This window comes from Rissa tridactyla, chromosome 1, assembly GCF_028500815.1.
Source record: "Rissa tridactyla isolate bRisTri1 chromosome 1, bRisTri1.patW.cur.20221130, whole genome shotgun sequence".
Lineage (NCBI taxonomy): Eukaryota > Metazoa > Chordata > Aves > Charadriiformes > Laridae > Rissa > Rissa tridactyla.
In genome coordinates, this window is record NC_071466.1 from 160,484,063 (window position 1) to 160,511,496 (window position 27,434).

A 27,434-nucleotide genomic window follows, 5' to 3' on the forward strand; every position below is an offset into this window, starting at 1 on the left:
TATGCTGTATCTGGTTACAGATTAACTGTTGCTGCCCTTACCACTCACAATGAAATGGAAACCAGGGCTACTTTGCTAAATTAACTGAAAGTTTCTGTAATTACACTGTGATGTCTTTCCATCAAGGAAAGGGGAACAGGGACTGTGGAGAAAGAATACTGTTTTCACACATCTGTGCTAAATCAAACACTGATCTTTTTGCTCCCGATGTTAAAACATTAGGTGTGGAACTCACATTGCTGACCTGAAAAGGCCCTTTGATGAATGCATTGCTCTTCACTCAGGAAGAGCGAGACAATAAACAAATGACTGAGTCCTCACTCCAGGCTGCAGATCTACCATCTCCTCATCTTTTTTCTCACACCATAAACCAAGATTTATGGAGAAAAATTCCAAAACAGTGAGGAAACAGAAGTGCTGCCTTTTGCTCCAAAGAAGAAAGAGATCTGTCCTTGAAATCTCAACATCAGAAATCCCCCAGTTACAACAGGCTGGGACCTTGAGTCTGCGTGGGAAGGCCCTGCCATAAGTGAGCAGTCGGCTGCTGTTTAGAATACAGCATTGATTTGGGAACGCAGGAGCAAAAGCATTGAAAAAGTCAATTTGGATTTTAAAAAAAAATCCTGTGCCAAGACAATGACCTCCTCCACACAGAGGAACCGCTTCTTGCTTTTGACACCCATGTGCTGACATGCATGACAGGAATCACTGAGTTTATTCCCTGCTGGGACACTATGCTCATTGTTACAGACCGTTCTTGTAACTAACACTTTTATTTGCAGTTTCAGGTGAGAAACTAGTAACAACTGGACTATGGGGATGAAGTGACTGGCTTATTCTTGCAGGTTGTGGAAGGAGAGGCAGCAGGCTGTGACTTTTCCTGCAGCTGCACCTGTTCTGCAGGTAAAGAGAAGACCCTTCCTTTAGATTTGATGATCTGACACTGTCTCCAGATTCATTAATATAATAAAAAGAGCAATGTCAGCCCCCTGGTGCTGCTCTTTCTGCTTTTCACAAGTACGATGATTTCAGAGGATTCCAACATGCTTTAAAACCAGTGGCACATCCTAGGGACGGTGTGGCCTACTGCATATGGAGGGACTTCATCTCTGTCAGCCTCAGGATGGTCTAAGAGATACAGGATTATTGTCTGCTGCCTGGGATCCTTCTCTACCTCCCTACACTCACACAGGGTTGTGGAGACCGCTGTATCTTGACAGTGCCCTCTGATGTGTGGGAGAAGGGGAGAAAGGTTATGCTGGGAGATGAGGGAGCAGGCTCAGAAGGCAGTGAGAGGCAGAGAGGTGAGGGAAGAAGGATCTGGTTGCTCAACATGGCAGAAAGGTCTTATCCTCAGGCCAGTCAGCTCCCCTCCCAAGAGAGGCTGTATTTAGCTCCTCTGCTAATCTGTGGCTGTTCATCACTGTGGGAAGCCAGGCCACCTCTTGAGAGAAGACCAGAGATGCAGAGAGACCAGCCACCCTCAATGACAAAAATGGAATATAGGAAAATGAAATTCTGGACTGTGCCAGGAGGACTGAAAAGCAGCAAGATACTCCCTTACCACTGCTGAGCAGAGTAAACCTCATCACAGGGAGAGCAACCTGCTGTGAGCAGAGAGGCTTGCCAGTCTGCCAGGCTCTCTGTCTACTAAACACTGGGGAGCTGTTTGGACCCCTACAAGTACACTCTGCAACTGCAGTGGCCAGAACTCAAATGCGAAACCTCTCTAATGGAAAGAGACATTTCCTGTATAGTACCTAGGAGGAGGCACTATGAGTAACCGATATTACAGTGAGAGATAGAGAACATGTAAGTGCTCTCCCACACTTGAATTGGGGTAGGACATCATACCTACAGTGAAAGAAAGCAATGAGTTCTTGGATGACCACACCAACCTTCAGGCTCTCATCTCACCGAAAGGAAGACTTGCCCCATAGCTGCTCATGGAGCTGATGCAGGGAGCAGATGCTACCGCTTTTTTGTGTCTACTTCTTCCTCAAACTCCTCTCCAAGGCCTCTACAGAGATATTGTCTTCTTCAAGTTACGCTGATAGAAACGTCAAATCTTGATTGCAGCCATGAATCTGCCCGTGAACTCTGCTGGTCACAATGCCACAGAGCTGCCTTAAAGCTCTCTTAAAAATGTGAGGCATTCCAGTCATTTTAATTACTGTGCATTGCATAAGCCAGAAACCAGTTCATACAAAGGCACAACAGAAAAGTGATTTTCAATCGCTCTCACTCTCTCCTCTGCTTAGTGCCAGCCTCCAAAGCTCTGGGAACACCAGCTCTTATTACCATTTGAAGCACTTCATCTATTTGAAATCTCTTTGTTTAGTCACTTAAAGCTATTGATGCAGTTTAGAAGGGTTTAAAAAAGAAAAACAAAACTTCAATTTGGAAATGGCTACAGCCGCATGAAAGCAAAGCAAGAGAAATGGAAAAACTTATTATAAACAAAAATGAGAGAAAATTAATTGCTTGGAATGAGGCACAGGCAGGTAGAGCCAAGCAAATCACGTTGTGTCCTCCCCCCTGGCCTCTGTCAGACCATCTAATCACAGCCTCCTGGCTTGAACCCTGCATGGTACTGAGCCCTTTGGCCCTGGTCCAGAAATGCACTTAAGCTTATATTTAACTTTGTGCATGTAAACGGTCCTGTTGACTTCAGTAGAGCATCTTGTGTGCTTAAAGTTGAACATGTGCCTTAGTGTTTTGATGGATTGGGGCCAAACAGCGCAGTCATGTGCAGGAAACATTTTCAGCTTGATAAGGCTGTTAAAAGATATTTCCTGGTTGCCCTTCTGCAGCTGATGCCACATCACAGCCTGATCGGAGGGTCCCTGCATGACCAATAGGGTGATTTCATATTCTACAGTCCTTTATAATGTAATACTTCTGGTGACACATGGTGCCTATGATCTGCTCCCAAGCTGGGTGTTCTCTGTAAGCACAATCTGTAAAGGATCCCTGAAGACTGAACACAGTATAGAACCATTAGAGCTGATAAAGGATTAACGGTGTACCTCTAGTTAAAAGCTTGGGAGGGGATAGAGTGCTACCTATGTCTGGCTTGCAGACAGGAAGGTGACATAATTCCTTTGCAACCTCAGAGAAAGAGATCAAATGAATTTTTTTCATATGTATTTATAGAATCAAAGACATTTTTGAAGAAAGAATCTTCTTATTTTAAGTAGCATATGAAGTTCACTGTTACAATGGAGGAATTAATAGAGGAGGAAGTTTTGTTCAACCTTTTTCACACTCATAAATCATAGCAAATATGAACATTTTAAACAAAACAGTATTCTCAAAGGACAATATCAGAAAAAAAACAAGCATTCTGAAAAATAAAGAGATAATCAGGAAATATGAGAATCTTTTGCTAATGCAATGCATGACCACTCTGTGCTGCCCTATGAGGTGGTGTGACTGTGCTGTAAAAAAGGGCATTGGATGGCTCCGAAAAGCACCTATCCTTTCCCATCTGCTGCATAAAAGCAGAAAAACAATGATATCTCCTAGAGGGTGTGATATTGATCTGGTGTAAAAGATATGAGGATCATCAACTTCAAGAAAAGTTTTTAGGACAAGAGGAAGCTTTTGAGCAACTTGGCAGCTGGACAATTTAGAATGTTAATGGCAGGACTCCACACTTATGAATCAAGTCAAGTTACTGCGGAAAAGTTAAAATGGAAAAATGCCCATACTTCAGGAGCTTTTAAAATTAGTATATTGTTCACGGAGGTGGCAGGACTGTTTGGAGACCAGGCCAAAGTCTCCTGACTTCATCCATGCCATGCTCAGTTCAAGCCAGCTGAGGTCTGGTGACGAGATGGAGTGTTTTCAGCCATGACATGTGTCTGGGTATTTTTTTCTCTGGTGGTGACGGTAATGGGGGTATTTCTTTCTCTCTTTCTTTTTTTTCCCCTCCCTCCCTCTCTCCCTTCCTTCCTTCCTTTCCTCTTTCTCTCTCTCTGTTTTTTGGCCAGCAGTTCCTGTAGTTTGGTGAAGCCCTTCTGTACTACTTAAATTCAGGTGCTTTTCTCAATTCAGAAGCAGCATCTGCCAGCACCCGTCACCCCTCACAATGAAATGTGATCAGAAGGGAAGTGAATTTGCCTTTAGTTCATTTGCAGCAACACCCTACGCCTCTTGAAGTAATATCCCAAAGTGTTTTTATCTCAGTCTCTGCAGCTAGCTCCGGGATGGTCCTTTCCAGCCACAAGCTTGACTTGTGAAAGGAAAATTATATTGCTAATACGCTCCTGATGTAAACTGCAGTGAGTATCTATGGAAGCAGAAGGTCGTTCTCTCTCCTGAAACTTAACCAAGAAACTCGGCTTAACATCTTTACTTTTCAAAGAATGGGTTCTTTAGATATTGCAAGAAAGCTAGCTTCATCCGCAAAAAATGCAACCATCTCTTGCAGCGCAGTGCCCCCTAGCACTGTCTCTACACATTCATGCAGGATTGAGGGAAGAAGGCCACTTTGCTCAGTCAACAACACCTGCAGGACGTGGCTTTCCCTGGGAATTTTCACACCAACTATTGACCCAGCCCAGTCATGCTTAGCTTGTGGGATCCGACAAGATCACAGCATGAAGCGGTGTGGCTGCCCAGTAAAGCAGAGAGATCCTTAATTGTGTTCAGCAGTGTGTTCTTGGTGGAGGACTGGAAGAGCATAGATTTCTTTATTTGGTGACATTAACCAAATGTGAACTTTAATTTTCTCATATGAAGATTAAGGTCTTTATTTTCTCTTTTTTTCTCCGCTACCTTTTTTTTATGGCCGTATAAGGCTTAAAGTTTTATCTAGGCAAAGGAGCTGAATGCTAGTTTTTATTTTATTTTTTCCCTTTGCAATTTCTCCCATGCAGACAGGGCAGAGAGTGGGAATTCAGATACAGTTCTCCTTTCAGTTCTTCCATTGACTTTCTGTCTTACTTTGACCCCAGTATAAAAATTTTATCATATAAATAAACACTTAGAACCCCTGCCTGGATCTTCCAGAGTGCACTTTCCTGGTAGGTCTCAAAGGAAAGAGGCTAATATCGAATATCTAATAGATATTAACAGAGGATAATATAAAATATATTTATTTAAAGATGATAAAATGAATGTGCAGGCAGGTTAAATAATTTAACCAGGGCCTCCCAGTAGGCCACTGGCCAGACTGAGCTTTCCTGAGTATTATTTACCTGTGATTTACAAATATCAAGCACTATGGTTTTTGTGTATGAAATGTACACTTTAAGTGGCAAATAAGTATTGTTATTATTGTACAGATTTCAGTCCTGATTGAAAATCCTGCATCCCTACTACTACAGAGAAGTCCATCTCTTTTTCAAAAGAATATATAGGTGTCAAAAAAGCAGGTGAATCAGCTAAGTCCTAACTGATCGAATACAGGTACTACTACTCCAGGCAATGCTAATCCATGCATTACAAAATTTCCGGATCACCTCTCAAATACTGATATAAAAGACAGTGGTAAGCCTTGACACACAGACAGCCTGCACACATCCCTTCCAAACAGATGTGCCCCGCCACTGGATCAAGCTCCTGAAAAACAATGGCAGATTATTTCTCTGGGTTGTATCCAAAAAGTGAACTAGATCCTGTAATCAGCACAAACCCTATGTTACTTTAACAAGCTTGGTCAGTCTCACTGTAAACACGCTACTTCCATGCCTTGGAGGGCCCTGTGTAACTTCAGTAACTCCTAGCCCCCTTCCTCTCCCTTTTCCGAAACTGAGAAGATCACTGAAGGGTTTGTTTTTCAGTCTCTTCTGAATGTGTCCTGCATCTGTGTATTATAGCCACTCTTAGCATTCACAGAGCACCCAACATTTTTAAAGTTTATTACAAAGCATTCAGCTTGTTAGTCCTCAGAACACACAGGAAAGGTGTTATTATAGAAATGGAGAAACATAGTCAGAGGAGTTACTTGGACAGAGAGTGAAGGAAGGTGGTGCCGGAACTGTGATTACAATCTAGTTGTGTGTGGGCCAAACTCTCTCTTATTTACACCAGTGTCAGGTTATGGAATAACTCTGCTTCTCTCAGATACTAATCTGAGATGTTGATAGACCAGGTGTATCGTGGTGTTGGTGATATCAAACTTTTAACAACAAAGGAAAAATGAAAGTGCCGGACACACCTCATTTTTCTTCTGTGTTACTCTGCTGAGGTCGGTGGAGCTGTTCCTTGTTTACACCCAGTGAAACTGAAATGACAGTCCAGTCTGACAGATTCAACTTCAGCTGTAGTAGCTTGAGCAGACAGTCCAAGTACTTAAGGAGGTTTTTGCATAGGGTTTCTCATATTGCAATTTGGAGCCCTATGATTCAGACATTGCTTTACCTAAATCCAATGTCCTGTTTAATACCCTGCCTCATAAATACTTATATGGCCCATTACCATCTTATTTTTTCAGTGTATTCACTAAGACACATTCCTGAGAAGCTCCCATCACTGTTATTCCCATTACCCAGATTGAGATTTGAAGCACAGTGAGGCGAAGCTGTCACACAGGTCGTCTCTGTCACAGCAAGGGGGTAGGAACCTGCGTTTCCCACTGTTAGCGTTGTAACCTCGATCTCTACTAGCAACACCCATCTTGAAGCTTTTGTGTGCCAATGCTCCAAATAAAAGCCTGTGCTTCCATAAGACTGGAGGTTTTAATCTTATATGGATGGTATGATTAAAGAAAAGGTGTAGGCAGGCTGTGCCTCACCCAGATGGAGCAGAATTGTAAGTCTAAAGACTTAGCTGACTATTTAGAAATTTAGGACAGCTGGTCCCTGGCCTTTAATACCAGCATAATTTATAACTAGACATACTTAAGTCTTGTAAACCCCGTGGAAAGTACTCCAACATTATATACACTGGTTTGATACTGTGATTAATCACCCTTCAGTCCCCTTTGCAGGATAATAAGGCTGTCTGTATCTTGCAGCTGGCAATCTCCTTCCTTACAGTCCCAGCTCTTCTATAACATTTACATTTCTACAGCTGATAGAAATTTACGTTTCCAAAAGGGGATAAAGGAAAACAAAACAAACAGGACTTTTCTATAAATTCCACGAAAGCTGCTCTGCTAAAATATACTTTGAGATTAAATGTTGGGAGCGCCTGGGTAGATACAACACTGCTTTTTCCAGCTCAGTTTTAGCAGTTTATGACCCCTTTCTGACCAAAAGCCCTGAGAAGGGTAAGTGATGGGTGGCAGTGGTGGTGTGACAGAAGAAGGAGCACTTGAGCAGGATTAAAAAACACAAGATGAAATCCTGAGTTGCAGTTCAGCTCAGTCTTGTCCTTTTCCTCCATCCTCTCTGCCCTGCCTATTGAAAGACGAAAAGAAGCAACACACCGTGCTCCTCTCGTGTTTTCCAAAAGCCGTTGAGAATACCATTTCACCTCCTCCAGTTCAAAACCAGCTTGCAAAGAGCCGAGATAGCTTAGAGGGAAACAGGCCAAGCTTTCCAAGCCCACAACAAACCCCGAGGTGCGGAGCGGCTGAGGGGAGGCTGGTTCCGACTTGGGGCGAGAAGGGAACTCCACGGGGCCAGACCCGGCCGGGCACCGACGGCCGCGGCACGGATACTCGCCGATCCCTCGGAGGTACGACTAGTTTTAAGGAGTTTCAACCCCCGCTCGGCGGCACTAGCGGCGTGAGGGAACGGGCACCTCTCCTCAGGGCAGCCGTTAACCTGCCCCACCGCCCGCGAGACACCCAACCATCACCCGCCCGCGCGCGCGCGGCGCTCCCCGCACTATTCCCTATAAGGCGCTGAAGCGGCGGCCGCGGCCCCGCCCTACCCCGCCGGCCTCTCCCGCCGATGAGGTAATGCGGGGCTCCCATTGGTCGGGGGCGGCGGCGCCCCCGGAGCCCGAGAGGGCGCGATCGAGGCTATAACTCGGCGCACCGGCCCCGCCGCGGCGCAGCGCAGCTCCGCATCGCACCGCGTACCTTCAGCTGCTCGACCTGCCCGTGCCGTCAGGCTTTGCGCCGTCCCGCCGAGCGAAGGCTGCGCTGCCGAGGCCAGCGGGAGAGAAAGAGAGGGAGAGAGAGGCAGGCAGGCAGGCGGTGGCGGGCTGTTAGGAAGCGAGAATAAAGTCAGGCGAACAAAACCGGCGGCCGCAGAAGTGAGGAGGCACCTCGGGGAGGGGTGGGCAACATGACGGCGTGGCTGAGCTTCCTCGTCGTGTTCCTCTGCGGCTGGAGCCTGCGGGACTTGGTGGTGGAGGCGTGCACTTGCGTCCCCATCCACCCGCAGGACGCTTTCTGCAACTCCGACATCGGTAAGTGCCGCCGGGCGGCGGCTCTACCTCGCCCCGCGGCTGACGGCCCCGCCGGGGCTGGGAAGGTTCCCCGAGGGAGGACCCGAGGCCCCTCGCTTTGGGGAGGCGGCACCTGCCCCGCCGGTGCGAAGCCCGCGCCTCTAGAAAGTTCCGCGGGAGCCTGAGGGGGGTGCGGGCGGCAGCCGGGCTGTCACCTTCGTCCTGCGAGTGACACCGTAAAAACAGAGGTGGGGTGGGTTGAACCGGGGAGGGGTGACATGACCTCTCAAGGTGGGTATGGCTCGGGTGCGGTACGCCTGGGCTAGTGAGAGGTGTGTGGTGGCAGACCCCTGCCCAGCCCTCCTGAGGGGCGGTGGGGGGCCAGGCGTCCCACAGCGGCAGGCCCCGTCCCGCAGCAGCGGCGGTGGTGGCAGCAGCCTCTCTGATCTTTGCAGCTTTGGGAGGTGTGTGAACATGCATGCCTTTTTTTTTTTGGAAAGGTGAAACACTTTTATTGGATCCTTGCAGATGCTCTCTGCTAAGGGCTTTAGCATCCCTAAAGGTTTTTACTACACTTAACTTTACGTGGGGGACAGGGGAATACCCAAAATCTCTTAGAGGAAGAGGTAAGGGAGGCTCTGGACTGAAGTTCTTTGGTTTGCTTGTAGCCAAGGGTGGTTAACCAAATACAGTTGCTGCTTGGTAAGTGTCCTGTGGCAAAGTACATGAAACCAGTTAGTGGTGTCTTTTGAGTTAATACCGGACACATGTTCACATAACAGTAAATACAGGCTGTCACTTCAGCAATCGTGAGTGGACTGCGTGAGCGAAGTCTTGCGCTTCTGTGGATTGTCTTAGCACAGTGTAAAACGGGTTGGGGGACTTTGCACTGCTGCTACCCACACAGTACTGACTCCAAGTGGAGTCTGCAAAGAAATCCACCTGGCAACTGCTATGGAAGTCAAATAGAAAATAATTCTCACTGCAGCAGAACACCCATTGCTATGAACCCTGCCAGTGGCTCTTTCAAGTTAGCCAAGTTTATGGGCAAAAAAACCTCTCTTGCCTTTAATTCTTCTACAGAAACTGCAGTTATGCCTGGTTAGTCATGTCTAGTTTATATAGTGTATCTGCTCTTGAATGCAAAAAAAAAAGCATTACACATTAGAAGTACTGGGAAGGTTACAGTTTGCTTCAGTGGTGATAGCCTGGAAAATATTTATAAAATAGTTTTATACTGGGGAATTCTTCCAGGAAACTGCAGTATTAAAAGTTCTGTTGCCATTTTCATAGTTTGGATCAACAAGCGTGCCACCTAAGTGGCAAGTGCCAGAGAGATTGTCCTTTCTGTGAAACTGAGACCGGGAAACCATTTTTCCACAGCTAAAGCTGATGACAGCATGTGGCGTTTATTAGCTATGTTTTTGGGAGAAGGTCTACTTGCTCCTATTAGGTCGTGTTATACTAGATTAAGGGTAGTTTTTAGTTTAATTCAACTTCTTAAGCTGGCGTTAAATAAATTTCTGTTATAAATACACACTGACAGTATATTTTTGCTAGAGGTGTGACTAGGAGTATGGTAAACTATAAAGTTTCTTATAACAGTGCTCCTAAACTTTAGGGCACAAAGATTTTCTGGTTTCTACCCTGATTTCTTGTTGAGTTCAAAGTAGTCTCCTTCATCTCTCCTTTCTCTGTTCTGGACTCTTCCTTGTATCTCATGCCTTGACTTTGCTCTGAGACATAGTAGTTCAAATAGTTGATGTCAGCAGGGCTGTCATGCCTTCGGATGTCATGGCAATACAAAGGAGGAGAAGCAGAAGGGGAAAGAGCAACTCATTCTAGTAGATGACTTAAATGCAGGTTTGTTTAAGACCGCAGTTCTGTGTGCTGGGTTAAAGCAAGAGTAAATCCTTACATTTGCTAGAACTGTCTGGAAAATGTGATGTTTGTGCAGGCTGATTTTAGTAAATGCTGTCATGTTCTTCATGTGCTGAAAGGGCAAAAATCACATTAAAGCTTTCTGGCTCTGTAGGAGTTAATCATCTCCATGGAGACTGATGGCAGTGTACTAGTGTAGTGTTTAGACAGACTAAACTACACGCTGGGTTATAAAACACATTGTGAGGAAGAAAGGGACTTGGCAGCAAGTTTTTATCGCTCTTGAAACTCCTGCAAAAATACCAGCTAAAAGGGAGGAGTCAATGCAATAAGGGCTGGAGCAAATGAGCTTTTTAAAATAGCCCCTAAAACAATAAAAGAAATTAACTAGCTAGGTGGCAGCCTAGGAGAGGCTTTTCATCTTCAGAGCACTGAATGTTGAAGAAGGAGAAAACTTTTAGTTTAGGAGTGTAATGCAACATCTTACTGTTGGTCTTTCATACCTAGCCGGTGAAGTCCTACTCTTAAGTTTATTCTCTTTTCCTTTAATCTGATCTCACTAGACATTTAATTTTTGATCTTCCTGTGGCTCAGTTCTGATACAGCCTCCCAACTCTGCAGTCATTAGAAGGTTTTAATCTCTACAGAAACAGATGCTCAAATAAATCCATTGGAAAGGGCAGGATTTCAATATGTACACCCTTTGAAACTGAAGGTTGTGGTCTTCTAAAGGAAGCTTGGACTCCATACGCAACAATAATTTTTTTACTTTATTAAAAAAAGGAGGGGGGGGAGCGGAAAGAGGAACTACTGCCAGACTGGTCACAAGGGGGTCTTTTCGCTCAGCCTGAGTGTTCCAGCATGATGAATGGAGCAAAAGTGAAAAGGTGTGTCTCATTTGGCCCTCTGAGATCAATCAATAATAAAATTGCTGTTTTAACTTTTGGCTTTCTTTCTTTAACTGGATCGATAAGTGCCAGAAGAGGCAGTACAATAATTAGACAAACAGCAACTGCTATGACTTGCCATCTGAACTTTGCTTCCTCCACTCCCGCCTCCTGCCTACGACCCCTTCCAGATGTGAATATTTTTCTTTTGTTTGAATTAAGGGACCTTTTGAAAGAACAGACACCAGGCATGCTTTGTTCCATTGTGACAAAGCTGTGACATTTCCAGCTGGACATAGCTGACGTGAAAAGGGCTTGTTTGTCCTTTTTTTTGCAGGAGCAGCAGGAACTTTTGAGCTTGGCTGCTGAATGTTGCATTCACAGGTTTTGAAAAACACCTCCTGCCTAGTCCCCTCTGCCCCACTTTTCCTTCCAAAAAAAAAAAAAAAAAAGAGAAAAATATGTGAAATTTCAGGCTGGATTTTGACAAACCAGTCTGCAAGTGATAAAGTACTTTGTCAGCTCCACACCTATCTCACTTTAATCTTGTGCATATACCTCAGAAAAGAGCTATGGCACTACTAGCTGTTTCTTACCTCAGTTCAAAGGAGCTCAAAATAACATTTCTTTCTATAGTTTGTGTTGGGAGAAATATCTGCAATTTCAGCAAGGATGTCAGTGGGTCCCTTTTCCCTTCTAAATAACCTCACTGTTGGTGAATTGGAGTTGGGCAAGCTTTGGGGAGATGAAGGTAAGCTCTTAGAGTCCCTTGTTGTCAGGGAAGCCATCCATTCCTCCATCCTGCCATACCCATAGCACTGAGTTCACAACACCTGCAGTGGCGAGCCTCCTTTGAACTGAGAATGAGATACAAGAAGAGCAAGAGACAGCAGAGAAGAAGGAAGCTCATGAATTTGTTTGGCCCGAAGTCTAAGTACCTAACTGAATACCTGACCTTTTGCTTTCACTGTTTTCCTTTAATTGCTCATTCCACCTTCTCACTAATAAGTCAAAAGATACACGCAGAACAACTTGATCATAGATGAGATTTTGAATATGCATTCTTTGCCTTAACCTCTGTAGTGAGGTCACATGTGCTGTCTTATCCTTTAAGGCAGACAAGTAAGGTCTGCCAAATTAACTTAAAAGTTAAAATAAATCAGCTCAAATTAATTATTATATCAATTATTTTACCAATCTTTTGTGTTGAGATGAATTTCAAACAAATTCATGCATGATAATGGTTGTAAGTGTTGTATCCACTTTGGAATCAGGCTTCTGTTGAGGAAGTAATGATATGGTTTCATTTTTAGACTGCACTTCCCTTTGAGGCATTTTAGAGGCAGGAAATCTGAGAAGTGCCCCTTAAAGCTTTAAAAAAAAAAAAAAAAGGCATTCACCGGAATTCCATTTTTGTGGGGAAAAAAACTGAGATTTGTTTAACTTTTATGGAATTGCAGTGTCCATGGTGGAAAGAGGGTGTTCCCTGTGCTTGGTTGTGTCTTCTGACAGAAAGATGACCATTCTAAACTGAATTGTTCTATTTAATAGAGGTAGAAATAGAAGTTGCTTATTTGTTGTTTCTGTTGGTTATTTGCAATTAAAGTCCATAGGAGAGTAGAGAGATCACCTTGTGGCTTCTGGAGTTTGTCATTTCTCCAAACGTATGTATTAAAAAAAAAAAAAAAGTGGCGGAAATTAGTGTTTGGAAGATGTAATGCAGTATGCTATATAAGGCTCCTTTGGTATCTTGTTACTATTGCTTATGCTTACTCCAGATTTCCTGCAGGAAGTAACTCCAGCAAGACCTCTGAGCCAGTGGAGAGACAGATGTTCTAACCTTGAGTGTTAGAGCTCCTTGCTTTATGTAAACGTTTCTTTCATTCTTATTTTCACTGATTTCTCACCTGTTCTTGAGAACTTTCCACTTGCCAACTGCTCCTCTAATGTTTCTGGGAAGAAGTGGGCTGGTGGAACATAGTTATGTACTGCCATATGCAGTACTAGCGTGTTTAGTTTAGCAAAACTTTTCATCTGGGGTGGGAAAGGGCCTGCTCGGTTCATATCTTTTATTCAGGATGAGCAGATTTGGTTGTTTGACATAGAAGCAGCATAAGGTGACACATTTATTCTCAGCTTCATAAGCGGACTTCACACTTTCCAAGACACTAAGAGCAGTTAATCCTGGCCTTTCAGAGTCTCTGAGATATGGCAACTGGATTGGCATCTGATGAAATGGATCTCTGTACTCATGCATAATCCCACTAACAGTCATGGTGGGTGGGATCAAGAATCTTTAGTAGGATCATGCAGTGAGTCACCTTGGACTTACTTGGGTGTTAAAGCTGTTAAGCTGAAAACTTAGTTTTTTGATGTAACAATGTTGTCTGAGGTCATTTTTCTTTTTCCTCACAGCTCCAATACCATGTGGTACTCTTACGTAGCCCAACCAAGCATGCGTCACTGAAGCAAAGAGCCTGTTTGGTCTGGGCAGGAGGTCTTGTAATTAAATGAAACTTCCACCACATGCTTTCTGGAAGTTCATAGGAGCTAGTAAACCTGAGAGGACAGCTTGGTTTGAGTTAGCAGGCAAGGCCAGACATGCTGTGCTTGCCAGCTCTGAACCAGGCTAAGTTGAGGGAGTAATGTCTGGAGTGCATGTGGTTGAATTTCCTTTTAATGATGAGATTTTTTTTTTTTTTTGGTTCAAGATAAAGAGGCTTTTGCTCTGTTGTGCTCCTTATTACTCTAGACTTTCAGGGTGCGATTCTGTCTTTCATATGTCATTATAAATTGGAAGCAACTTAAATGATACTGGTGAAATGACACTAGCGTAAAAGATAAAGGAAAAATTGGGCCTTCAAGCACCAACTAGTTAAGCAAATGCAGAGTTCATTAAACTTAAAGGCCTACAGTAGCTTGTCTAAACCTGAAGAACCTCTACATGTGACACTTGGAATGTTACTGGTGTAACTTTAATGGACTGTTAACTGCTCTTTAAGCTAACTACACCTTACATAGACTTCTCTGAGACAAGGCTGATCAGGGCAGCTGACTTTATTTGGAACTGTTGCAAGACTGTCTTAACTTTTCCTCAGCTTTGTAGCACTGAACACTTGTTGCAAATAGCAGAGCTAAAGGTCAACCTCTTTGGTAACCCTCTGTGTTTGAGCACTTGGGGCACAGAGGAGGGAGGCACACTGCTGAGACTCTTCCTCTAAACAACATACCTGAAAGCACATCAAAATTATCAGTGCTTTGCCCACTGGTGACTCCGCTACCAGTGTTATATGCCCGTAGTGAGCTAGGTACTTCTTTAAAACCAGGGTTAAACTGGATTTGCTTTGGAATAAGTTGAGAAAAGAATGTTAACCAGTGAATTTCAAATTTCTGCTGTTTGAAAGTATTAGGCTGGTGCTTGGCCTAAGGCAAATGAGACCAAGGTGGATTACAGGGATTTACACCCTCTTATGCTAGATCTAAAATCTGCCCAGTTATCAATATGGAAAGGAAATAGTGGACCAGCCTTGAAACTTGTGCAAAGCAGGTGCGGTGCCACTGGTCTCAGCAGTTTTTTTACCATCCTGTATCAGAGTTGGATTTGACTTGATGGTTTCAGGTTTCTAAAAGGAATGTTAAAAACACTAGAGAGCTTAAAACTATTGTTAAAAAAAAAGTTAACCTTCTACTGTAATGTGAAGTAGTTCCCTTGAGTGACCAGAGTGAAGATTTAGTGCTTTAACTGACAATGTCTAATAACAGAAAAATGCAAGTAGTTTTACATAACCCTGATTATTTTATTTATTCAATGTTTCTGCCAGCTAGAAAAGATTCTGGGAGTCTTTTGGAAACAAGATAGAAGTCTCTTGAGTTGCGTGCTGGTAAAATAAATGTTGACTATGAATAATCCAAATTCCTGCTAGTGTTTATATAAGAACTTTCCAAAGGGCAATTTCAGCCCTTAGAAACAGCATACAGGCAATAAAAGTTAAATAGCAGGGACGCATATGCAAAAATAACACCAAACCTCATCAAATATCGGCAGCAGCTTGACTGAGATGTAGAATTTCATCTTTATCTTAGGAAGAAAGGAGGTGATTTGGGGTGTCCCTCCTGGGACTGAAATATGCCAGGAGCCATCAGAGAGCAGTGCTTGGGGAGAATGTCGAGGAGGCCATTATCCCCAAGTTGACAAGGTCTTGGGTTGTGCTTGGGGTGACTAGCGGTCTGTGTCAGTGGGCTCAGCTCTGAAAATTTCCGTCTTTGTTACAGGTGGAGAAAGAGGATGATCACAGCAATAGGCCCAATGGGAAACTTGTAATGGGAGAAGGTATTTAGGAGATGTAGGAGTGGCAAAGGCCTTTAAAAGACTAGTCTTGGAATACAAGGAGGACAAGGATTACTGGAGAAGGGAGAGATGCTGTATGGAAGCATTGATGAAGAACTAGATACAGGCTGGTCGAGCTAAGAAGAATCATGAGCTGTGACACTTGACAGGCCACCCCATCTGAAACTATGTGGGACATGTCCAATGTGAATCTAATCCCTCCAGGAGAATAAATGGGTACTGTGGCTTCAGAGAACATGTAAGTAGGAGAACCCATATAAAACAACCCGATGCTCTACTGATTGATGATCTCTGACAGCCTGTAGCATGTTTGTTTCTGACTGGCAATCAAGGCTCAGGCTTTGAAAAAGCTGGGTGGACTGGCCATGGACTGAGCACATGCACTTTATGCTCTCTGGACTCTAGCCAAGCTGTCGCCTTCCTCCATTCAGATGAATGCAAAGTTCCTTCAAATAGCCCTTCAAGACGTGCAGGTTGCATGGGTGTGTGTGCAGGTCTTGGGCTCCTTTTATTTTCGCCAGGTGAGTTAAAGGAAAATACAGCTTAGCTGGAAAATGCTGCAGATTGTGCAGCAGGAGAAGCAAATGAAATTAAGCCAGATATAACATACTGTCAAAAGGTACTTTTGACATACGTGAAGTAGTAAGCTGACCCACTGCAATTAGGATATAAAAGGCAAGCGTGCAAACAGCAGAGCCATCATTGTTCAACATGTAGTTGTTACTGATTCTGGACAAAAATACACACTCTAACAAAAAATCCGCAATCTTCCATAATTACCCATCTGTTGTTTAAGTGTCAGAGCATTGTAATCCTGCTGGTTCTTAAGAGCTTAGAAATGGTTTATTGGGGAGGTAAAGAAAGGTATGTGAAAGGGCCCAAGGATGAAAAGAGACCCCCTAGATTTTTTCCTTCTTAATTCCTTGATTTGGATGTGAAAAGGCCCAGGTTTCTGCTCGCCTGCATGATCACTGGTACTTCAGCAAAGTGGATATAACTTGCACCAAATTTGCACAATGCTTGGATGGATAGTAATGGCTACACCAGGTGCAACAGTATGAAGGTAACACTTCTTGCTCCCTGGTGGTTCATGGTTAAAAAAAAATAATAAAAAAATCCCGCAACAGCACATAGGAAACAGGAGTATTTCTATTCCACAGGGCCATGTTCAAAATGACTCAAGCTCCTCCTGGCCTAGACTGAAGGACATGAATTTTAACTCCCTTATGCTATATTGTAAATACAGTATGGGAACTTCAACATCTGTTTCCTTTTCTCTGTGCTTCCCTCTGTATTGGGTGTTACTGCAATGCAGCCTGCAGGGAGGCCTGCTGGCATTTTGTTAGTCTGTTAATTTTCTATAGAAGAGCACTGGAGCATTTGTTCAGACAAGTTCAATCTCTCATGCTCAGTGAATACATGAACAAGCAAAGATCTTGCTCCTCTGACGTTTAATTAGCCCTCTCAAATTTCTTGAATCAGCTGTAAATAGGAAGCTGTCCCCCTAGTGAGACGGTTTTGGTGTTGGTCCCCAAATAGTTAAAATATAAGGGGAAAAAATGTGCTTGCTTGTACCAAGACAGGAAAACCACAGAAGGGAAAACTTCCACTTGACTTTGAAAGACAGGAAATGGCTGGTGTTGGAAGGGCAACAGGTAGAGGAGGAGAGATCCAGAGGATATCTGTAGAAAACCAGCTATTCCCCAGACACTTCTCCTTCAGTTCCACGTTCTTTTGGGGGAAGGAGTCCCAGGCTGGCCCCACTGTTCCAAGCCCTTTATACACTTTCCAAACACCCGCCCCAGTTTCCTACTTCCTGCCTCTTCTGATACTGCTATAAATATCCTGCCTGCCTTTAATAGGTCTGGAGAAATGCACGTTGCAGGTTAAAGGGGATTGAGGTGACAGTATGAAACAGCCTTTAGACCCGCCCTTGTGAACTGCGTGATTGCTGGGTCCTCTGCTTTAACTTGTGAAGTGTGAGGTTGCTGGGTTCCCTGCCTTAAGTTTCCTTGAGAAAACGAAGGGGGTCCTTTAAGAGTGAAGCAGTCCTCCTGTTTATCATACTCACCTCTGGACTAGGATACATGGGCCTGTTTCTAAGTAAACAATTTCCTCCAATAAATAATATACTGTGTATGGCACAGAGCTAAAAGCTGAAAAATTCTGGTATTTGGGAGAAGGGAGGGTGGGGAAAAGAGGTTTAAGAAGGAACAGGAGACATGTGTTGAGGGACCACACTGCATGGAAAAGTATAGCATTTGCAATAATGAATACCTTAAATGCACTGGTGAAGAGGATCAGTCCAAGAGGAAATAAAACAACAAAGTGACCCCTGGGGCACTTAAGTAGCCATCATGTACAGTATTTCAATAGCCACAAAATACAGGGCGCCCTCCCTTAGTATCCTGCAGGGCAAAAATCACAAACCCAGAGAAGCGTGGGAAGACAAGAGCAGCAGTTCCTGTGCAAGAGCCTCAGTGTTGCAAAGGACTCTGCTGGGTGTAAGGGCAGGATGAGTTCTTAAGCCCCTTGTTTTACTCCTCTAAATATGAAGAGCAGCACCTGTCCCCTTTTTCTTTTTTTTTTCCCAAGGGGGTGGGGGATTAAGGATTTACTTGGTTATTTCCTTAGAGGATCAAGATAAAAAGGAGACTTCAATAAGTCTGTTTCTATCTTCTTTACAGGCAGTAGATTTTCAAAAGATTTAAGCAGCTGTTCTGCTTTTCCCCCACTGTGTAATAGTTTGCAGCTTTACAGAGAAGCACAGAAATAGAGGATTCCACAATGTCAGACAGAACTCCGAGGTGGGACTTCAAGAGATCCCAAATTATCACTGGAAGGTTTTAATGGAACATTATCCATTCAGAGAGAAGCTCCACTAGACCTGGTGGCAAACAGCCAATGACCCTTATCAGTACGTTGCCTTTAACACCTTTGCTTTGGAACAATCACCCTGCAGCAGAACCTGTGATGGTGAGTCATATGCATCATCCAGCTCGGCTGGAGCCCTGATGATGATAAGATACACCTCCCAGAAGCCTCATGTGGAATAGTCTTTACTTTCCCATAGCCCCGTTCTGTGGCTGTCATCCTAATTCCTTGTTGTTAGAGATTGATTAAAACTCTGCAGTTTTAAGTTCCTTCCAAAACTCTTTAAAGGCATTTGTTATTTTAACTCTGGAGAGTCTATTTTTGTTATCAGGATGAATGTCTAATCTACCTCCCACATGCATTCTAAGTTGCAGCTATCTCTTGAGTTTCCCAGTGTATTCTCGTTTGCTCTTTTTCTGCTTGACTGGGAGGCCAACAGGATGGGAATCATGTATTTACTCATATTTTGTTCTGAGGATTCTCCTCGTGCCAAATAATTACACGGCTATAAAGCTAGGACTAATAAATCCTTGTGTTACAGAGCCGTATGTCCCTCTGTGTTGTGTGATTTAGCAGGCGCCTGCTGGAGTAGCACTGCCAGCTTGCTCCCAAAGAGACTTGTCCTTTCCAACAGACTTGACAGTTTTGAAAAAACAGCAAGCAAAGTGGGAAATGGGTCCTTACTGGCCTTTATTCCTATGCCATGTTTAAATTTGTTGAAGAAACAGCATAGACTGAAAGAAGCAGACAACACCTGTGTATTTGGCTGAATGGGAAACAAAGCTTTCACTAGTAACGGAAAGTTTTCAAGCCAATAGGTTCCTTCCTGTCAGTGGAAGATCTCATGTTTGTTTCTGAATGCCCTTCTCATACCGATTTCCTCCAGTACTAATGGCTATTGGAAGAGGTAGGGGAAAGGAAAACACTGGCTTTTTCTTTCCTGCTTGTCTCAGAAGCTCTTTTCCTGTTTGTCTTTTGCAGTATGGCAGCTTGGGCCATTGACGTAAACTTTGTTCTTTGTGCTGTTCAAAGCTCCCCTCTTCTGAATTTGACAACATTACCTACACAGATCCTGACTAGGCTGCATTTTTGATAGGACAGGAGAGTGAACAGAACAGAGTCCTCGGGTGATAGTTGTCTTGGCACACCTGGGGGTTCACATTTTTGTGCAGGCTTTATATTTGTTCATCAAGCACGTGGCGGGGCTCCTTCCAGCATATATTCCTCAATATATATGTGGACCAACAAGGAAAGACTGAGTGAAGTTGTTGTTGAAAGATTATTGTGGTGGTGCTTTGAGGCAGCACCACCAGGTTACACTGTAGAAAAATATGGAAAAGGCAGTTTTTGTTCCAAAAAATACCCCGAGTCCTGAATGGGTGGGAAAGAATTCAAGGGAGTTTTCTAAGAGAAGCTGCTTAGCCCACTTAGACTTCCTTCTCCAATGAAATCCATGAGAGCTCACAACAGCCATCTTGACTGGGACAAATAGAACCGAAATGCTGATGCATGTTGTTTCCCCTCTGAATTTTGGACTATATCTCTTTATTCTATTTTCTTTTTTCTCATGAGAACATCTCCACTAGAGTTGCTGCAACAGCTGTGTTGTCATAAACATACTGAAATTCAGTAATGTGGACAACCAGTGGACACTGGAATCAATAGAGTTATAATGGTTAAAATAAAAAAAAAAAAAATCTCATTTTTGTATTCCCAGAGTAATTTCCCTTGGCAAAGACCAAGCACTGCATGGAACTGTAGACTCATGAGCTAGCTACATATTTGCCTGCCAATTTAATAGCAAGACGAAGCAGGATTTGTGTTCCTTTCACCTAGAAAAGAAAAACTACATTTTGGTGAGATTTCACTATAAATATTAGTGGTTTCAGCCCCATTTTTGTTTTAGAATGTATTGTCAGCAAAGCTACAGCTGACAGGATCAGGCAATGCCGGTCTGATTTCTGTAGAAGCAGTAATGCTTCAACTATTCCAGGTTGTATTTCTTCCCTGCCCTCTTTGGAAGGTGGCAGGGGAATCCTTACTGGTCTTGCTGCATTTTCACTAAAATCCCTTAGCAGAAAATATTACTGCAAACTGTGGCAATGAGAATGTAATCTGTGGCTGTTTTGCATAGTTAGATAATTTATTGTTTTTGTTTTTAAGCCAACTTGTGAGTCTCTGAGTCTAGCACTGCTCCAAACCTTATTAATAGCAGTCCATGTCATTTTAGAGGTTTTATCTTTTCATTATTATTTCATACATGCTCATTTATGGATTTGCTAATATGCACTTGCACTTCCTCAGCTTCCTTGCTTGTGGAAGGAAGCAGTGGAAGGAACAGCGTGCACCCATAGCCTGGTTTTGTCAACTGGGATTCTGCTTATCCCACAGAATATTAGAAGCAAACATGAAACTATACATTGGTAAGCCACGCGTTTGATTTTTCCCGGGGGAAAAAAAGCCATGTAACTATTCTTAGTTGGTGTATTAAGTGTGAAATTAAGCAGTTCCAAGGGGATGAACAACTGCTATTCAGAGGGAGTGCCTTTGTGCTTCTGTCTTCTCCTCCGAGCTACAGCAGTTCAGTGTTCTTGACTCAAAGTGTTTCCCTTGGGGTAGCGGAAAATCGGAGCTGAGCAAGGCTGCTAAAAACCCAGGCTTAGACGTGTGCCTCGTGTGCGTGTGTGTACATCTTGCAGTTCAGTGATGACCCTGATGACTTCTTGAACTTTTAATGACAATGCAGCTGTCTGTTCATGGTGCTAATTAACCCAAAAGCTGATTCCTCCCTCCCCCTCGTTATCCATTCTGTGAATGAGATGTGAAAACAAGACAACGACTTTTCCCGTGCCCTTAGGGCTGTCTGAGCCTGGCAGCAGTGACCTTGCTTGAGTAGAACTGAAAGAGCTGCTGCGCAGTGGCCCATACTCCTTTTTAATGGGTTATTAAAATTCCACCTCTCCCTCTCCCTCCAGTCCTGTTACAGTTTGGAGTGAAGGCACTTAGGGGAAAACAGCTGCAGGAATAACTTTCCCTCTTTTCTTTCGGAAAGGCAGAGACAGCTGTTCAGTCCGTAAGTCTAGGGATTCCACCACTACTTATTTAGGGCCTGATCCTGTTCCAGTTAAAAACGGTGGAAAGATTCCCACCGGGTTCAACAGGCAGTTGAAGGCAGCAGCTTCAGGAAGCAGCCTGCAATCAAACAATACTGCTTCAAAATGTTGGAAACGGCTAGAAAGGAAAAAGAGAGTAGGAAGGCATTTGTCACTGAGTTGACTTGCTGACTTGCCTGCAGTCTCAAAGTACAAGCACTCAGCAAGCCAATGTTTTACTTGAGGAACAGGTTAAATTACTGTTTGTGGTATCCTAAGTCACTCTTTAAAGATAGCTCTAGTATGTCTATGTTCATTTACAGTCTGCTGTGTTGACAGACTTTTATTGGCACAGTGAATTAAAGGACTGATCTCTGATGTTGAATGCTTATTTTAGTTTGGATACTCTTGGAGATCATAAAGGATAATGGCTTACTTTTTGAAATTATGCCAGTTCTCAGCACCTGCATCTCTCATTGGTATGAATTTACTTGCTGGCTCTGAAAAATGAGGGGGAAAATGGAATTTACTCTTGCTTCTGTCATTGGAGCTTGTTGTTGTCACCTCTGATTTATACAGTGAAAGAGGAGTCTAGAAACTTGCTGTAGAGGGTCAGAATTTCTGTTCCATAGAGAATTTTGAAATGGTAGAAATTTATTCAATCTGAAATGTGAGAGAAAATGAAAATATCAGAATCTTCAGCATGGAATTTTCTGGAAAAAGTGATTCTGGTGCATCTGAATCTAATGTTTTGAAGGATTAATTCAAAATGTCTGTTTTGAACGAAGGTGTCATTTCACATCAACATTTAGACTTTGGGTGCAGTTGAAGAGACATGCTGATTCAGGATGAAAATAGCTCTCAGTTTTTCTGAGAAGAAAAATAAAAAACAATTTTGCTGAAGTTGATGCTTTCCTTAGAAATTTGTGACTTAAGTAAAACCACGTTTCCTGACAGGAAAAAGCATTTCCAGAAACATTTCTACCAGTCCTATCCCTGATGGTTTAACAGTAACAGCCTCCCCTTCTGGAAGTGCTGATTTTGATCAGGTTATTCACTATGTCTCAAGCTGGGAGAGATTCCGGTTCATTAGTCATTGGGGTTTATAGTTAGCTTTTTCTGAATTCTGAGAATTCTTTTTAAAATACAAATCTACATACCCTTTGCTTACTCCAGTCCTTGGCAATGGGCAGTTCTCCTTGGGTTTGCTGCATTAATGAACAAACAAGTTTGTGGTATTGCTGCTGCCACTGGACTGAGACGAGGTATTTCCCCTTGTGTTTCTGTTTGTTCCCTCCCTGTCAATGTTTAAACGTACTTACACCTGTGTTCCAGGTGCAAACTTAACTGGAGCCCTGAAAAGTTGGCTCTTGGGAGGATGGTTCATTACTTTGCCAAAATAGTCCTGTTGCAGCAATATCTCAGGAGACCTAGACAGGCAGGAAGCAGTCAGGCTCGGTGTATACCCTGGAAATGATTACCCTTATCTGTAAACATTCAGGAAACTCAGTGTCCAGAGAACTTCTGCCTCCCAAAACAGTTAATGGGCCTTAGAGCGTGTAGAAATAGCAATCACTGTGCCAGGGCAGCTGTGAAGTGACTATTCAACCATGCTTTCTGACCTTTTCTTTTTTTTTCCTAAAAAGTTACAAGGACACCCAAGAAGTGATAGCTGAATGCAGGCTTAATTCCCCCACATTGGCTTTATGAAAGTTTTTGGTAAGAATATTTTACGAAGCTCTCAAACTCAGTAGCACAGATGAGCTATCTGACTGGTAGGTTCACTAAGTAAATCTCCATCAGATTCACATGGTCAGACTTGAGAATTTTCATATAAAACCCACTCATTAGTAATACTGACTAGGAATAAAACAGTATGGGTTAGTCTTGGATGTGTATAAATACCTGTTGTGAAAAAACAAAGTCAACAATTGGTGGTAGACAGGCACTGTTAACCATTTGGTGTGTTCTCTGTGCTTAGGGGAGTCTAGCTAAGAGTCATATCTCATTAAAATTTCATTGGAAGCACCAGGATGCATATGAGTGTCCAAGGAATGACACACAACTTCTGGAAATCTATTCTGATTATGACCTATTGGGCTGTTCATGAACATGAAATTTTGGTGATGAAAAGTCTGTATGAAGGAAGTTTGGGTAATAAAAGAACGAGATGGTTATACTGTTTCACACTCTACTGCAGTTTCTATGGAACAACTCTGGCCAGTCTGTCAGTAGGACAGTCAGGGAGTTTCTGAGAAAACTGTTTGAAGAACAAAAGTAACTGGCCAGTGTCTGCCTTTCCTTTCTGCTGTCAGTGCTCTGTGTCATTGCACAGGGAAAATCCCATGTCCTCAGAGCCAGAGGATGTACAGTATTTATGTTACTCATGTAAAGAGTTGTTGCTTATAGATGTTCTTAGACTTTGAGGTCTTCTCATTACCTCTTTCATGAGATGTCTCATATCACACTTCTTTTTTTTTTTTTTTTTTTTAAACTTACTCCAACAACAAATCAACACTAAATTCTTCTGGCCTTCAATATCCTTTTGAAGCACCAAAATGAAGGATGATGTTTTGGAACACAGTTATGACAGGGCACTGCATGGGATCCTGGAGAGTTCTGGGTAGGTGAGCTAATTGGCTGGTATGAGGTTTGCCCTGATGTTGTCCTGACCTTGACCTTATTCTAAGTGGGAATCGTGGTACATGAGCCTGATTGAGGACTTGGGGAGTTTTTCTACTTGCTTTAATGAACACTGAATCAGGATCCAAGTGCTACACCTAAGTCTTTACATGGTGCTCAGACTCCAGGGTAAAATTCTTCATGTAACTAAGCTGAGGTACATAGTGTTAATGACAGCGGTTACATAACAGACATTAATAAAAAGGGCAATTTGAAAATTCCTTAAGCATTATGATAAACCAGAACTGTGTCATGGACATGTCCAGTGTACGTGAACAGTCTGCAGAGGCTGTCAGCTTCTGAACAGTTTATAATGGCTCAAGAATGGCGGACAAAGGTACTGGCTTCTCACAGGAGAAGTTGTTTGAATGCAGGTTTAATTCCAGGGTCCGGCAATCCCAATAGTAGGTCCTGTCAGGTCCAGTGCAAGTAGGAACAGCGGAGCAGCACATATAGGCCTGACCTGGTTAAATATGTATACCTCTTTGGCACGGACAGCTGCTTAGCCTATCATTTTAATGCAAGTTTTCTAATGCAGGAAGGAATTTGCAGGCCCACCCAGTACCCTTGAAATCTATACATGTTCCCAAACAGTTCTTCCTCTCTAGCTCCTACGTGCAAAATTGAGTGTAAACCATGTGATCAGTGGAGTGCAGCCTCCTCGCAGAATGCTGGCACCCGTCCCAGCTGGGCGAGGTGCTGAAGCAAGGAGAATCCTCTGAAGTAAGTTGCTGAAGCAGGGAGTGTCCAGGCCTGTGGCTTTTGATACTCCCTGTTTTGAAAGGTTTACATGGGCTGTCAGAGCTGCCTTATTTCTAATGTGCATCAGAAAACTGCTTTCAGATGTTCTCTTTAGCAGGACTCTCCTTCCTCCTCCTCCTGTTGGACCATTTGGATGTGAGCTCCCCATGTGTCCATGGATTGCATGGTGGGTTAAGGAAGACTAAGAAACACGCTGATTTAGCTCAAGAATTTTCTGTAGCCTCCTTGAAAAATACAGTGATGAATTTATTATGTTTTTTAACTCTGGATATCGTGCACAGGAAATCTGGTGCTAAGAAGCAAAGACACGCCAGTTCTAGGTATCTGGCTTTGCAGATGTCTCGCTAGTATGAGAAATGCAAAGTAGCATCTACCAGGTTCAAGCTCTGGACATTCGATATATGTATAGTTGAGTGCTGGATCAGAGCATCTTTCCCCCTTCCTCTTGTGATGTATGCGGGCAGTCTCTTGGCTGCTTGGTGAAGATAGTGGTTTTATTCTAAGAACCAGATAATCAAGCTGCAACACAACAGCTTGCAGAAGGAATGACCGTATCCCAATAGAGCAACTTATCTACAGCTTTACAGGCTGAGGACTTTTCTTTCTCAGCAAAACTGAAAATTCCTGGGAAACTGGCAGTCAAAAAGAAAAAAAAAAATGTAACAAAAGGGTGCCTCTACACTGCCTCTTCAGCCTCAGGTCTCCTCACTGTGTACCCATTTTGATGTACACGTAAAAGCATCATTATTTGAATACTTGCAGCAACAGACATCACATTTGGGGACTGTATATTACCGCTGCGTAGGATCAACAGTACTTTATTCCTTAAGCAGTGCCCGTGACCTCAAGGGAGTAAAAGTCTGCCCCATGTGAATCAGAATGGGATTTCTGTGATTGTAGTCAGTTATTTAAAATACCATTTGATCCATTTTAATCACTCTAGCACTCGTTCTTGTAGCGTATTATCATGATCTGTAGAAATGGAACAGCCTCACTTGCAACTGTATCACTAAATAACAGGCGAAGGAGATGTTTTCTCCTTGCAGAGGCTGCTCCCCTAACTGTACTACTTTAGGCAATTCATCTCTCATCATATGCTCCAATTTGCTTTCCATGTTACTGCTCACTTGATGGGTTGGGAAACGATCAATGCCAGATGCACATTCCTTTCAGGCAGTAAATGCTCCTGCAGCAGTAAGCCATGTGCACCAGCTCCTTGTTTCATTAAAATCACATATGGTTTCCATTTGCCCCTAATTGGTCTCACTTCAGCTCTGCCATATTCTCCAAGTGGAACACTTAGACCTGTGGCTCCTTCGAACAATTCCAAAGAGCTATGAGAAACCAGAGCCTTGTCTGTCTCAGCCTGGCTTTCCCTCATCCTATATGTACTGTGTCTAGAAGTACTTGATCTGGAAGTGAGGACTCAGTTAAATCTTATTGCATAGATATTATGTAGACCAAAAGAAAATGGAAAAGATGTTTTGAGCTGAGCGTTGCCTGACCAGCTTTGAGTCATATGCTTGTTATTTTTATCCACCGTTGTAAGCTGGCTTAGGAAGTGCTTTTGTGTGTTGGTTTTGACAACCGTCTTTCCAACACTGCTAACCTTGGCTGAAAGCAGTTCTTTCTTTGGCCGTTGTCAGTGGCACAAAATGAGGCAAAATGCACTCTGCTGAAAACATCCCTTGGAGAGAGGTGCAAGGTGCCTCTCTACTGTACTTTGTTTATGAGGCACTCCCTTCCCCTCCCTCCACTTGCATCACTTTTCCTTCCTTTACTAATAAAAAATATTCAGGTGGAAAGTTAAAAAAAAAAAGCCTGCCAAAAAGGAGACAGAGAAATGTCTAGTTGGCAGGAATGGCATTGGTTTCTCTTTTTATTTTACCAGAGGTTTCTCAATGCTGTAGACATGCTTATTATGTAGTCTGCAGTGTTTTGCTTCCATCCGTAGCAAACCTAGAATATTTTTTTGATGCAAGCTGTGAGACTAACTGAGAGATGTGTGTAATTCCTGTGACTCGACTCACTCTGTGCCTATTCTAGCTGATCTCTTGTGCCTGCCTGGCTTCCCCGAGTTTAGTAGGTGTAATAGCTAGTAACAACAGACGTTGGTTTGGTTTTTTTTCTTCCTTTAGCTTCTCTGTGTTTATCACAAGCTATTTCCTGAAGCTAGTTTCCCTTGTTGTGAAACACACCATCTAGACATGGATCTAAAAGATTTTACATGTAAATGGATATAACTGCATTTTAGATCCCTCCTTTCTTCCTCCTCCTTTTAGTCTTTCCTCCATTCTCCCAACAGACTATCCATGTATGATGGGAAAGCAAGGGAGCTAACATGAGGAGTCGGATGCAGGGGCACTGCTGGGCAGCTGAAGAGTCTTCAAGCAAATTGCATATAGGAACCTGAATGAAATGTCTAGAAGATAATTCACTGTTTCTTATCCAACAGAGACCTCTCCTTTCCGATTCTAGTGTATTTCAAAGGGAGCTTGGGCTTCCATAGGGATATGGATGGATCCATATGGATGCACCATATGGAGAGGGAGAAAAATGCTTTCTACTGCTCCCTTCAGAAAAATTGTACCCACTTAATAAGCTACAGGTGAAATGCCA

General features: G+C 43.2%; 2 protein-coding genes across 2 annotated transcripts in view; one reads left to right on the forward strand and one right to left on the reverse strand.

Moving 5' to 3' along the window:
* The window catches only part of SYN3 (synapsin III), a 198,974-nt gene that overhangs the window by 85,577 nt on the left and 85,963 nt on the right, over positions 1 to 27,434 (reverse strand). The gene's annotated exons all lie outside the window — the stretch shown is intronic.
* Positions 7,898 to 27,434, forward strand: part of TIMP3 (TIMP metallopeptidase inhibitor 3) — a 39,194-nt gene continuing 19,657 nt past the window's right edge. The window contains exon 1 of the mRNA XM_054207669.1: positions 7,898 to 8,310. Within this exon, the coding sequence (XP_054063644.1) occupies positions 8,187 to 8,310 (124 nt within the window). The 5' untranslated portion in view covers positions 7,898 to 8,186. The remainder of the gene's footprint in view (positions 8,311 to 27,434) is intronic.